The sequence below is a fragment of the Alexandromys fortis genome, unplaced genomic scaffold (genome assembly GCF_014885135.2).
Source record: "Alexandromys fortis isolate MF-2015 unplaced genomic scaffold, M_Fortis_MF-2015_v1.1 scaffold_129, whole genome shotgun sequence".
Classification (NCBI taxonomy): domain Eukaryota; kingdom Metazoa; phylum Chordata; class Mammalia; order Rodentia; family Cricetidae; genus Alexandromys; species Alexandromys fortis.
The window spans coordinates 1,529,668-1,542,378 of NW_026068022.1; the positions used below are offsets into that span (position 1 = coordinate 1,529,668).

Below are 12,711 nucleotides of genomic sequence, written 5' to 3' on the forward strand. Positions count from 1 at the left end.
TGAAGTAAGCCCACCTAGTGATGAAACAGATTCTTCCTCTGCTCCTTCCAAAGAACAGTTAGAGCAGGAGAAACAGCTGCTGCTCTCTTTCAAGCCAGTGATGCAGAAATTCCTTCATGACCATGTGGATCTACAGGTCAGTGCCCTGTATGCTCTGCAGGTGCACTGTTATAACAGCAGCTTCCCCAAAGGCATGTTACTTCGATTTTTTGTTCATTTCTATGACATGGAAATTATTGAGGAGGAAGCTTTCGTGGCTTGGAAGGAAGACATAACTCAAGAGTTTCCAGGAAAAGGCAAGGCTTTGTTCCAGGTAAATCAGTGGCTAACCTGGCTAGAAACTGCTGAAGAAGAAGAATCAGAGGAAGAAGCTGACTAAAGAACCAGCCAAAGCCTTAAATTGTGCAAAGCATACTATGATGTAACTGCATTTGACCTAACCACTGCGAAAATTCATTCCGCTGTAACGTTTTTCACAATATTTAAAGCAGAAGCACGTCAGTAAGGTTTCCTTCTGCATAAGGTTTTTGTAGTGTGATGTCTTAATCATAGTCTACCATCAAATACTTTAGGAGTATCCTTAATGTTTAGATAGAATATTAGCAGCATGCAATAATTACATCCTAAGTTCTCAAGCAGAGGCAGTCTATTGCAAAGATCTTCTTTGCTGCCAGTTACCATAGGCTGTTTTTAAGTTAGAAAACTGAATAGCAACACTGAATACTGTAGAGATGCACTTTGCTCAGTAATACTTGAGTTGTTGCAATATTTGATTATCCATTTGGTTGTTACAGAAAAATTAACTGTAATTGATGGTTGTTGCCGTAATAGTATATTGCCTGTATTTCTACCTCTAGTAATGGGCTTTATGTGCTAGATTTTAATATCCTTGAGCCTGGGCAAGTGCACAAGTCTTTTTAAAAGAAACATGGTTTACTTGCACAAAACTGATCAGTTTTGAGAGATCTTTAATGCCCTTGAAGTGGTTTTTGTGGGTGTGAAACAAATGGTGAGAATTTGAATTGGTCCCTCTTATTATAGTATTGAAATTAAGTCTACTTAATTTATCAAGTCATGTTCATGCCCTGATTTTATATACTTGTATCTATCAATAAACATTGTGATACTTGATGTAGTTGTACATGACTTCAAATAGTACCTCCAAAGTTTGGAAAATTGTTCATTTTGTCTTGAGGTATGGACTTACCTCAGTTTAAGAACTTGGGAAATTTTTAACTTCATAGTCTTAACACCAGTGCTATTTAGTAGTGATTCACCCTGTAAGCAGCATTAGTAAGTACCATACTTTAGAGTATTCAGTTTTTCACCCTGTTTCAGACTGACTGTTTCTGTCAGTCTTGTAATGCAAGCTGTCAACTTAATCTGGAGCTGCCTTCTGTTAAGAAACTTTGTCAACTCTGACTCTGCTTTCTAAGCACCTTAGGAATAAGCTTCCTCATCACACCATCCTCTTTGCTGAGGTACCTGCTTAGTTCTTAATCTCCATTTATTCTTCACAACAAAACAACCAGAGCAAGAAACGGAAAAACAAAACTGCCATGTGGTTTAGAACTTGGCAAATGCTAGGCTTTGAATTTATGATTTAAAATTTTAAATCATAAAATTGGCTCCTATTTCCATTTTGTCTAGCCCTTGCAATATGTAGTTCCTTTACCTGGAACAGTGCTTTCCTTACCTCTTAACCTTCGGGTGTTGGTTTAAATTTCACTCAACTTGCCTTCTTCCTCTGCCAGGACAAGAGAAGAGTTTCTAGAAGTCAAAGGTTTTTTTTTTTTTGAGATGTCACTGAAAAGGTCCGCGGGGACAGTGGACCACGAAGTAGCTGTGTCCCCTGCATCCCCTGCCAATATAATATCTTCTCAGGTGTCACCAGCTCCAAAAGCCTGCAGTGGAATGAGTAGGGACAGATAGGCCCTTTGCTCCCTCCCAGAAGAACCCCGGTCTTGCTTTGGTGGCTTTGTCATCAACTCTCAGTGGAGTATAAGAAACTGGGAAAAGTTGAAGTCGGAGCCAAGGATAATTGTGGGATTGAGGTTCATTCCACAACTCAGCCTAGCCTGTGGTTTACTACTCATCTACCCCTTGGTGAAAGCTGAGCTCCAAGGGGACAGGACAGTGTAGGTCTCATCACTGCTGAGTGGGATTTTTATGAGTTTCAATATTAGTAAATTTTGGGAATTAAGGATTTAAGGGAAATTCAAAATTAGGTTTAGGATCCAAAATGTCCTGGATAAAAGATTGTCTTTGAATCTGAAGATTGATTGCATGGTAACTGAGTTAGGGCTAACACACTAACTGAAATGATCTATGTATTGCCCCACCCACTAGAAAAACTAGTGATGAATAAATGTTTGGATAGTGACCTGGGTTTTTCTCATTTGTTATACCCCTTAATTCTAATGTTTCAGAGCTTGCAACTTAGTTGCATCCAGACTTCATAATGCAGTGGTTACTTCAATGTGTGTGTGAGACATTTTTTAAGGCCCACTCAAGAGGGAGTTCCTTGAAGAAAGGCCCCTGTGATGGGAAGACAGTCCTTTCACAGCTCAATCCTTGGGGTGGGTGCTGTGGACCAGCTACAGCTTTCAGGGTCGAGGTAGGGCAGGACAGATACACAAAGGTCACTGTCAGACAACCTGACAAGTCCTGGTCCACACTTCTTCCCACATCACTTGGAACCGGAGTCTGGAAAAGAGGACAGAAAGCCATCAATCTGCCCACTCACTGAGTGTTCTCAGAGCCCTCTGCTAGGCTCCAGGAGGGGACCTTGAAGACCTTGTGGACAGACACTCCTCAAAACAGCTTTTGGAACATGGTTGGCAGGAAAGAACTGTTTAGGGGTGGTAAGTATCCAATGGGGAAAGAATGTTAGTGCTACTTGAAATGGTGTTCAGAGAAAGCCACCCTTCGGGGGAGATAATGGGAGTTAGGAGGGAATCAAGTCACTAGAGCATTCAGGCAGAAGGAAGCAAATCCACAGGCCCTCAGATGGGGATGGCCTGAGGCTGGATGGAGATTGGTGGGGTGGTTGGTGGAACAAGTCTGACAATAAAGATACATTTATTCAAAGTAGAACAGGTAATTTTATCTAACTGATAATTAATGATCCAGTGTCTGCATTTAACTGATTATTCTAGCCAACATTCACTGAGCATTTAGATTGGAGTAAATTGATTCATCCCAACTAATCTTTTTTTAAATTTATTAATTAAAGATTTCTGTCTCTTCCCCCCAGCTGCTTCCCCTTTCCCTCCCCCTCCCCCAATCAAGTCCCCCTCCCTCGTCAGTCCAAAGAGCAATCAGGGTTCCCTGCCCTGTGGGAAGTCCGAGGACCACCCACCTCCATCCAACTAATCTTTCTAGCACCCCCAGGTACTATACTATCTCTAGTTTATTGATGCAGAAACAATTAGACGCCTTATCCAAGAGCTATAAATAGTTCCAACCCCAGCCTTACAATGTATTGTGGTCCAGTTACTGCTCACTTGATTCAGTCTGGGACCCCAGCTCAAGGATGATGCCACCCACATTCAGGTGAGGCTTCTCCCTTCACCTAAAACTTTCTGGAACTAGAATAGCTGGAGAGATGGTTCAGCGGTCCTGAGTTCAGTTCCCGGCAAACACATGACTCAGTGGGATCTAATGCCCTCTTCTGGTGTGCAGGCAAACATACAGCATTCGTACGTGTATGTATGTGTGTGTATATCTATATAAAACTGGAAATAGACACACCCAGAGATTTACATACATGGTGATTATAAATTTAAGCAAGTTAGCAAGGAAAGTTAACTATCACATCCAGATAGAAGCTTCATGCCTGTGGGGTGGGCCCTTTGTTCTTAAGATTGTGTGTTTGTGTGTGCAGTGCCATAGCACTTGCATGGGGACAGAGGACAACTTTTCAGAAGTCCACTTTCTTCTACCACAGCACAGCAATAAGTGAGTTTCTGTCCCATTCTATCTCCACTTTCCGTCTCATTGTAGGAGTGCTACAATTACATACATGAGCCACTTCAGCTGGCTTTTAAGGTTGTTTTTTGGGATTCAGTTGAGGTCATGTGTCTCTGTCTTGTGCAGCAAGTGCCATGTCACCAGCCCTGTTTCATTTTCTTTTCCCTTTTTCTGCACTCCTTCTGATAGCATGACTGACTTTTCTGGGCTGGAAATGCTGTGGACAAATGTCTACTCACCCCAGACAGAGCATGGATAACAGACCGGGGAGCCAATGAATTTATTGGGATTTTTTCCAGAAGCATGGATGAAGTGGGTACCATGTAACCAGTGACATCACACTACCACCATACCTTCCTGGCCTTCATAGACTATATCCTCTTGAGCTGTATTCCAAAGCAAACCCCTCCCTCCATAAACTGCTATTTTGGTCTCATTAACAAGAAAAGTTATTGGTGGTTTGAATGAGAAATGTCCCCTGTAGGCACATGTAACTAAATACTTTGTTTTCCAGCTGGTTGCACTCTTTGGGGAGGTTATGAAATCTTTAGAAGTGGACGGAGCCTTGCTGGAGGCAGTTACTTCACTGGGGACAGGATTCTAAGGTTTATTGCCTCATCCCACTTCGGTTCTTGCTTTGTGTTTCAGTAAAAATGACATCAGCCAGCAACCCTGCTCTGGCCACTTGCTGCCATTCCTTCTCACCATTATGGACTCCTGTGGAACCATAAGCCAAAATAAACTCTTAGACATTGGTATGGTCATGGAGTTTTGTCTCAACAGAAAAATAAGAAAGGCAGTAACTTAAGAACTATACTTGTGTGACCAAGCTGCAGTCAGAATAGGATTGGACCATAAGACCTGAGTACACACAGCCTCCAAATGCCCCTGCAATGGCCTGGATTGTATCCCCCCAAGTCAAAAGGCCTGAACATGGCCTCACTTGGGAAAGATCTTTGCCAGTGGTACGATGAAGTCCTGAGGATGGTCGCTAGTCTTGTATTGTGATGTCTTTATAGAAAGAGAAGAAACAGATTTTGTCAGTTGATGACACAGAGATAAGGAGGGATGCCTCTAGACATGGAAGGATACTTCTAGACATGGAAGGATACTTCTAGACATGGAGGGATGCCTCTAGACATGGAGGGATGCTCAAGTTTGCAGGCAACACTAGAAGGCACTTTTTCTTTTCTAGGCTTTGCATTTAAGACACCCCATTCCTTCAGGGACCAATGCCCCTGCTCTTCCCCAGGGCCATCCCCCTTCAAGGACTACCATGCCTTCCAGTTCACTCCTTTCCTCTCACCTCCCTGGACCTCCAAAGCTACTTCACCCAATGCTACAAACCTTTAATACAGTTCCTCAGGCTGTGGAGACCCCCAACCATAAAATTATTTTCATTGCTACTTCATAACTAATTTTGCTACTGTTAAGAATCATAATGTAGGGGCTGGAGAGATGGCTCAGTGATTAAGAGCATTGCCTGCTCTTCCAAAGGTCCTGAGTTCAATTCCCAGCAACCACATGGTGGCTCACAACCATCTGTAATGGGGTCTGGTACCCTCTTCTGGCCTGCAGGCATACACAGAGACAGAACATTGTATACATAATAAATAAATATTTAAAAAAAAAGAATCATAATATAAGCCAGGTAGTGGTGGCGCACACCTTTAATCCCAGAACTCAGGGGGCAGAGGCAGGTGGATCTCTGAGTTCAAGGCCAGCCTGGTTTACAGAGTAACTACTGGGAAACCCTGTCTCAAACCCCCCCCCCCCCCCCCCCCCCCCCCCCCCCGCAAAAAAAAAGAATCATAATGTAACAATTTTTGGAAATAGAGGTTTGCCACGGGTTGTCAAACCAAGAGAGATGTCACTAGTGAAGGAATGAGGGCACTCTATTTGGTTCTCAGAAGAATTCTCTGAAAAAGCTTACAGGAGACATACATTTTAGCAATGAAAAATTAGAAAATAAATTAAAAAGTGAAAGAAGAAACGTGGTTATTCTAGTAATTTTTTTTGTTTTGTTTTGTTTTTGTTTTTCGAGACAGGGTTTCTCTGTGGCTTTGGAGCCTGTCCTGGCACTTGCTCTGTAGACCAGGCTGGTCTCGAACTCACAGAGATCCGCCTGCCTCTGCCTCCCAAGTGCTGGGATTAAAGGCGTGCGCCACCACTGCCCGGCCTATTCTAGTAATTTCTATAACTTGGTGGGGAATGACCTTTTGGGAAAGTTTCAGGTTTATTTATTTATTTATTCATTCATTCATGTATGTATGTATGCCATGTTCTGCCTGCATGTGTGCCTGCAGGCCAGAAGAGGGCGCCAGATCTCACTACAGATGGTTGTGAGTCACCATGTGGTTGCTGGGAATTGAACTCAGGACCTCTGGAAGAGCAACCAGTGCTCTTAACCTCTGAGCCACCTCTCCAGCCCAAGTTTCAGATTTTTAAGGAGCTTAAAGTTTATATAATTTATAACATAAAATTATGGAGTCAGTGCAGGGTCTTCAAGGATCCCTGAGTGAAAATCACATTTGTGTGAAAATACTTAATGCCTAAAGGCAAATGGCAGCATGGGATGAGAGGGTGGGCCAATATGTCTGATTCAACACACACAGAAATTAATGGCACACTAAGAAAAGGATCTGTCATACACACCTCAGGAGTTGACCACATACGCTCTTCAAATATCAGGCAGAAAAGAGAGCAACGAACGTCTCAAGCCCTAAGATGGAGACATTGTTTATTCCAATTCAGACAAGTAGGCAGGCACAATTGTTCCATCTATCTATCTATCTATCTATCTATCTATCTATCTATCTATCTATCTACCTATCTATCTACCTATCTATCTATGCTTTAAAAGCCAACCTTTCAAGGCCCTTTCTCTCTCCAGCCATCTCTCTCCAGCTCTAAGTATATTGAATGAAGAGAGACCCCACCTAATGGGTAGAGGGAAGGTCAGCTGTCCTAATTGCTCATTCTGCCGGAGCTCAGGATAACGTTCCTAGCTGAGCAGGGACACATTCCCACAGCCTGGGCTTACTTCAAGTAACACAATGGTGATATTCGCTCAAAAACCACGGGGAGCAAGCCACTGGCCAGAGATTTTATGTACAGTTTGAATGAAATTATTTTATGAAATGTGGGCAGAAGAAAACACTGGTTGGGAGGTGGAGAGATGGCTCAGAGGTTAAGAGCACTGGTTGCTCTTCCAGAGGTCCTGAGTTCAATTCCCAGCAACCACATGGTGGCTCACAACCATCTGTACTGAGATCTGGCGCCCTCTTCTGGCGTGTGGGCATACATCAAGGCAGAATGTTGTATACATAATAAATAAATCTTAATAAAAAGAAAACACTGGTTATTAATACACACTAATATAATATGTGCTTTTAATGTGCATTTTAATGTAACAATGAATGAAATATTAGTAGCTGAACTATTTCACATACCTCCCAAAGGCTTACGAATTTGAGTTAATAATTTATGCTAATTACATGCTTATTTTATGTGCAGGTGTGTATGTATGTATGAGCACGTGCAAGCCACAGTGTGCATGTGGAGACCAGAAGACAACTGGGGGGTTCCAGAGTAAAGCTTGTTGACAAGCACCTTTACCTGCTAAGCCATCTGTCTGGCCCACAGACCCCTTCCAAGCGGAGAGAGAACCTTCCTAGGGACACGTGGCTGCTGTCTCACAGCGTACATGCCAACATGACTCCAACCCGCTGAACTTGCGAGAACTCAGGATGGAAGAGAGAGGAGCCAGGCACTACAAAGAGCCAAAAGTCAAATTACTGCCCAGAGCTTTCATCTTTAGATAAATGTGATTTTTGTTTTGTTTTGTTTGAGATGAAGTGTCACCACATAGTCCAGGCTGGCCTCAAGCTTTTGATCCTCCCTACCGTCTACTGATAAATGCTGGGATTAGCCACCACTCCTGTCAAGAAATGCAAGGAACAGAAACTAAATGAACACTTCTTGCTCAGTCTTAATGACTGGGGACCTTAGGAAACAGATATGAAAGACATAAGGTCTGTTCTTTGTTGAGGCTGGAGACCAGACACCTGACTGGGAACAACAGCTGATGTAGAAAGATAGACACAGGTAACATAGATCTGGGATCCGGTGCCAGATGAAGAGGAACCAGCAACCAGCGCATGAACGAGGACTAGAGCAAGCTCACCTCAGTAGGGTGTCTCTGTGGGGGAGGGGGATTTCATCAGTTTGAACACAATGACAATAAACACAGAGTCACCAGTAATGCATTGATTGGTGTTGCACTAAGGTCAGAAACCAAAGCTCTTCTTTCCTTCTGGTGTCATTTAACCAAGAGTGAGCCCAGATTGGAATTCTCTGCTTTCTCCACACCTGCCATCGTTCCTGCTTGTCTGTTGTATGAATCTGTATCTGTGCCTGCCTAACACTGTCTTTTGAATCTGTCTGCCCCCGTCTGTGTCTGTCCTTTGATCTCTTTCTTAATTGAACAGCATAGAAAGCATCAGATAGGAAAGGAATGAGGTACTTTACAGAAATCCTTAACCATTTTACAAGGGATGTAATCATTGACTCTACTGACCCCCACTGACTCAGATAACAGACACTAGCAAACAATGCCCAAATGCTGCATTCAGCATTTATAGTAGATATTCATTGTATAAGACTGCTGTTAGCCTATTTTCAACAAATGGTTATCATAAACTGCAAACACACCCACACTTATTACTTTTGAGTCAGGGACATGGAAGTGCCTTTTTTTTTTTTTTTTTTTTGAGACAGGGTTTCTCTGTAGCTTTGGAGCCTATCCTAGAAACTAGCTCTTGTAGACCAGGCTGGCCTCAAACTCACAGACTCACAGAGATCTGCATGACTCTGCCTCCTGAGTGCTGGGATTAAAGGCACCACCCGGCAGAAGTTGTGTATTTTAAGATTGCAGCTCAGCATTAGTTTCAATGTAAAAGCTGATTACAGGGGAAATCCAAGGCAAGTGATGGCGTTCTTATATGCCTTCAGGTGTATTAGTAACTTTGGCTGTGAGGTCCTCGAAAGTTTGTCTCTTAAAACATGAGATATTTTCAGAATCATCCATTGCACAAGGTATGAGCGCACAGACATCCAGGATAAGGGGTTGCCATGGGTACTTTTTGCACGTACTGTCTTCACCTGCAGGTCATCCCTTGGTCAACACTTGGACCAGGAGAATGTCTTAGCATTCCCATGGCTCTGAGGCATTGTGCTCTTGACACGGCAGGTCATGAATGTTCATACCCACTCCCCACAGTTCTTGAATTCTCTGTCTGGTGGGGATTTCCCAGAAAACCATTTAAATTAGCAGTGTGAGAATCTCTAGGGTCACACCAGAGAGCTCCACACACTACAGTTTCAGCAGCACGTGACAATGACCAGTGTCCAAGTTATAACCCATGCTGGCCAAAGAGGGTCCATTTAGGTTTATACCCTGCACACAGAAGTCTGCTGGGGAGGTGCATGAGATGTCCTAGCAGGCAGAGATGCTTGCCACCAAGATGACCTAAACCTCATCTCAGGGACTCGGGGAAGAAGGAGAGGACCAATTCCTGCAGGATGTCCTCTGTGGCACCACACATATGTTCTCTATCTCCAATTCTGTGAGAAATGAGAGCGGTGCATTTAAGAGATCATCTCTGTGTGTGTGCGCATGCGTGAGATAGTTGTTCAACAGGGAAAGATGCCTACTGTCAAGTCTGATGACAGAAATTCGATTCCCAGGCCCCATATGGTGGATGGAGAGAACCAGCTCCCACAAGTTTTCTCCTGACCATGTAAAAAAATGTTTTAAGACATAGTTCAGTGGCTGGGCAGGGTGGCACACACCTTTAATCCCAGCACTCAGGAGGGAGAGGCAGGCGGATCTCTGTGAGCTGGAGGCCAGTCTGGTCCACAGAGGAGTACCAGGACAGTTAGGGCAGTTACGCAGAGAAACCCTGTCTCAAAAAACAAAACAAAACAAAAACAGGACATGGTTCAGTGATCAAGAGCAATTGCTGCTTTCCCAGGGGACCTGAGCTTGGTTCCAGCACCCGCCGTGTTGGGTGCCTTGCGCCAGCCTGGAGCTCAGCTCCAGGGAAGCGATGTCTCTGGCCTCTGCAGGCGCTTGCACGCGTGTGCATCACAGCCCTCAGAGACCCAGACACACGATTAGAATCAAATGAGTCTGAAGAACAATGAGGATGCCTCTGGAGCAGAGCAGGGGCAGCTTTGCTGTGTGGCACCCATCTGACCTGGGATAGAAAGCATGAAGCTGAGCCGGGCGATGGTGGCGCACGCCTTTAATCCCAGCACTCGGGAGGCAGAGGCAGGCAGATCTCTGTGAGTTCGAGACCAGCCTGGTCTACAGAACTAGTTCCAGGACAGGCTCCAAACCCACAGAGAAACCCTGCCTAGAAAAACCAAAAAAAAAAAAAAAAAAAAAAAAAAAAAAAAAAAAAAGAAAGCATGAAGCTGAGTTTCACAACACTGGGTTTTCTTGCCTGAGGGGAGGTTGTTTTTGTTTTATCTTTTTTTTTTTTTTTTTTTTTTGAGTCAGGCCTCACTATGTGTCCCAGGCTCATCTGGACCTCACTATGTAGCCCAAGCTGGTATTAAACTGACAGAGATCCTTTCACCTCAGCCTCTGGAGCACCGGGGATATTGGCCTGCCACAAAATCTGGCTACACTGAGCCTTATGAGCCACACTTTCCTGTCACCAATCTCCCACAAGTGCAGCTCTGCTCCAGGTTCAATCGGTCCAAGCCTATCCAAGCTCCTGCTAAACTAGTTTAAAGCAGAGTGTCTGTGATCGACACCGAGAGCTTTGGGAGTTGTCACAGGGCTGTAGAGTATGGTGTTTTCAACAGGTCCGAAAACAGGGTTTCTCTGCATAGCCCTGGTTGTCCTAGAACTTACTCTGTAGACCAGAGGCCAGGCTGGGCTCAAATTTTGAGAGATTCGCCTGCCTCTGACTCCTGAGTGCTGGGATTAAAGGTGTGCGCCACCACCGCTTGGCATAGTCTGTGGACTTTTTTTTTTTTTTTTTTGATTTTCGAGACAGGGTTTCTCCGTAGCTTTTGGTTCCTGTCCTGGAACTAGCTCTTGTAAACCAGGCTGGCCTCAAACTCACAGAGATCTGCCTGCCTCTGCCTCCCTAGTGCTGGGATTAAAGGAGTGTGCGACCACCGCCCGGCTGTCTGTGGACTTCTTAAAGGAGGCTTTATGTGTACTGGAAGATTCTTTGGTGTAAAGATCTATTTGAAAGACAAGGTGGATGAGAACATGAGCTCAAATCCAGCATTAAAACATCTGAAAATCTGGTCTCTGGAAGCCTCACACCTCTCAGTGTTCAGTCACTAGTTCATTGTAGCTTTCATGACCAAATACTGGTTAGACCCTGGCGAAATGACAGTGGCAAGGTTGGATCGGCTACACGTGCACACAAAATAAATACGTAATTAATATACTTCTAATTAACTCAAAGTTAGAGTCTTTTCCAAGAATTAATATTTAAAAATGGAAAATATTACCAGAAACATTTCTTCTACAAAGCAGAGGAAAGGCCGGGCGGTGGTGGCGCATGCCTTTAATCCCAGCACTTGGGAGGCAGAGGCAGGCGGATCTCTGTGAGTTCGAGACCAGCCTGGTCTACAAGAGCTAGTTCCAGGACAGGCTCCAAAACTACAGAGAAACCCTGTCTCGAAAAACCAAAAAAAAGCAGAGGAAAAGTGAGAAATTAGAGCCAAATACGTATTTATAGGCAAAACTATAGGAGACCAGCCTGGTCTACAAGAGCTAGTTCCAGGACAGGCTCCAAAACTACAGAGAAACCCTGTCTCGAAAAACCAAAAAAAAAAGCAGAGGAAAAGTGAGAAATTAGAGCCAAATACGTATTTATAGGCAAAACTATAGTTTATATCTATGAAATTTTAGGCCTGAATAGTAAATATAATTTTCAATTATTTAGAAACTCCTCAGGCAGTTAAACTGCATTAGATGAAAAATATTTTTCTGGCCAGGCAGTGGTGGGTGGAGCACACCTTTAATCCCAGCACTGGGGAGGCAGAGGCAGATGGATCTCAGTGAGTTCGAGACCAGCCTGGTTTACAAAGGAGTTCCAGGATAGTCAGGACTGTTACATAGAGAAACCCTGTTACAAAAAAAAAAAAAACCTTTTTTTTCCCTCCTCGAACACTGGTGTTTTGAGAATTTCTTCCCTGAAGAGTAGTCAACAACATCTACCCCCTCCTCCTGGGGTTCTAAGAACAAAGACCAACGGGGGAAACCAATGAGTTCACTGGAGCATGGGGGTGGGGGGGGGGAGGGGAAAGCCTTCACCCAGCATGGATTGATGGCTTCCTCATAGCATGGTGTCCCCTCCGGCTTTCCACAACCTGTTTACTCCACCAGTGCCCCAGCCCCTGAGACCAGGTGAAATTAGGGCAGAACTGCCTCCAGAGGGCTGAGAGGGGTGGCGGGACTCTCAGATGAGGGTCCAGTGACCCTCTTCTCTGCATCTTTCTATGGGGGACGTTAAAGGACTACTGCAAGCAGGTGCAGCTGATCTGAAAGCGGCTGTTTTGCCCCGAGGACTGCGTGGTACCAAGAGGAGGAGGAAGGAAAAAATGTAAAAGGATAACCTATGAAGGAGTATCTGACCTCGCCCCATTGGTCCAGACAAGTTGGGCATAAAGACCAGGACCATGCGTCCACAGGGTGATTTTCCTGGG

General features: G+C 44.3%; 1 protein-coding gene across 1 annotated transcript in view; it reads left to right on the forward strand.

The window, feature by feature from the left end:
• Positions 1-2,383, forward strand: part of Eif4g2 (eukaryotic translation initiation factor 4 gamma 2) — a 12,414-nt gene extending 10,031 nt beyond the window's left edge. The window contains exon 19 of the mRNA XM_050163355.1: positions 6-2,383. Coding sequence (XP_050019312.1) covers positions 6-379 — 374 coding nt within the window. The 3' untranslated portion in view covers positions 380-2,383. The remainder of the gene's footprint in view (positions 1-5) is intronic.
• Positions 2,384-12,711: the final 10,328 nt, after the last annotated feature.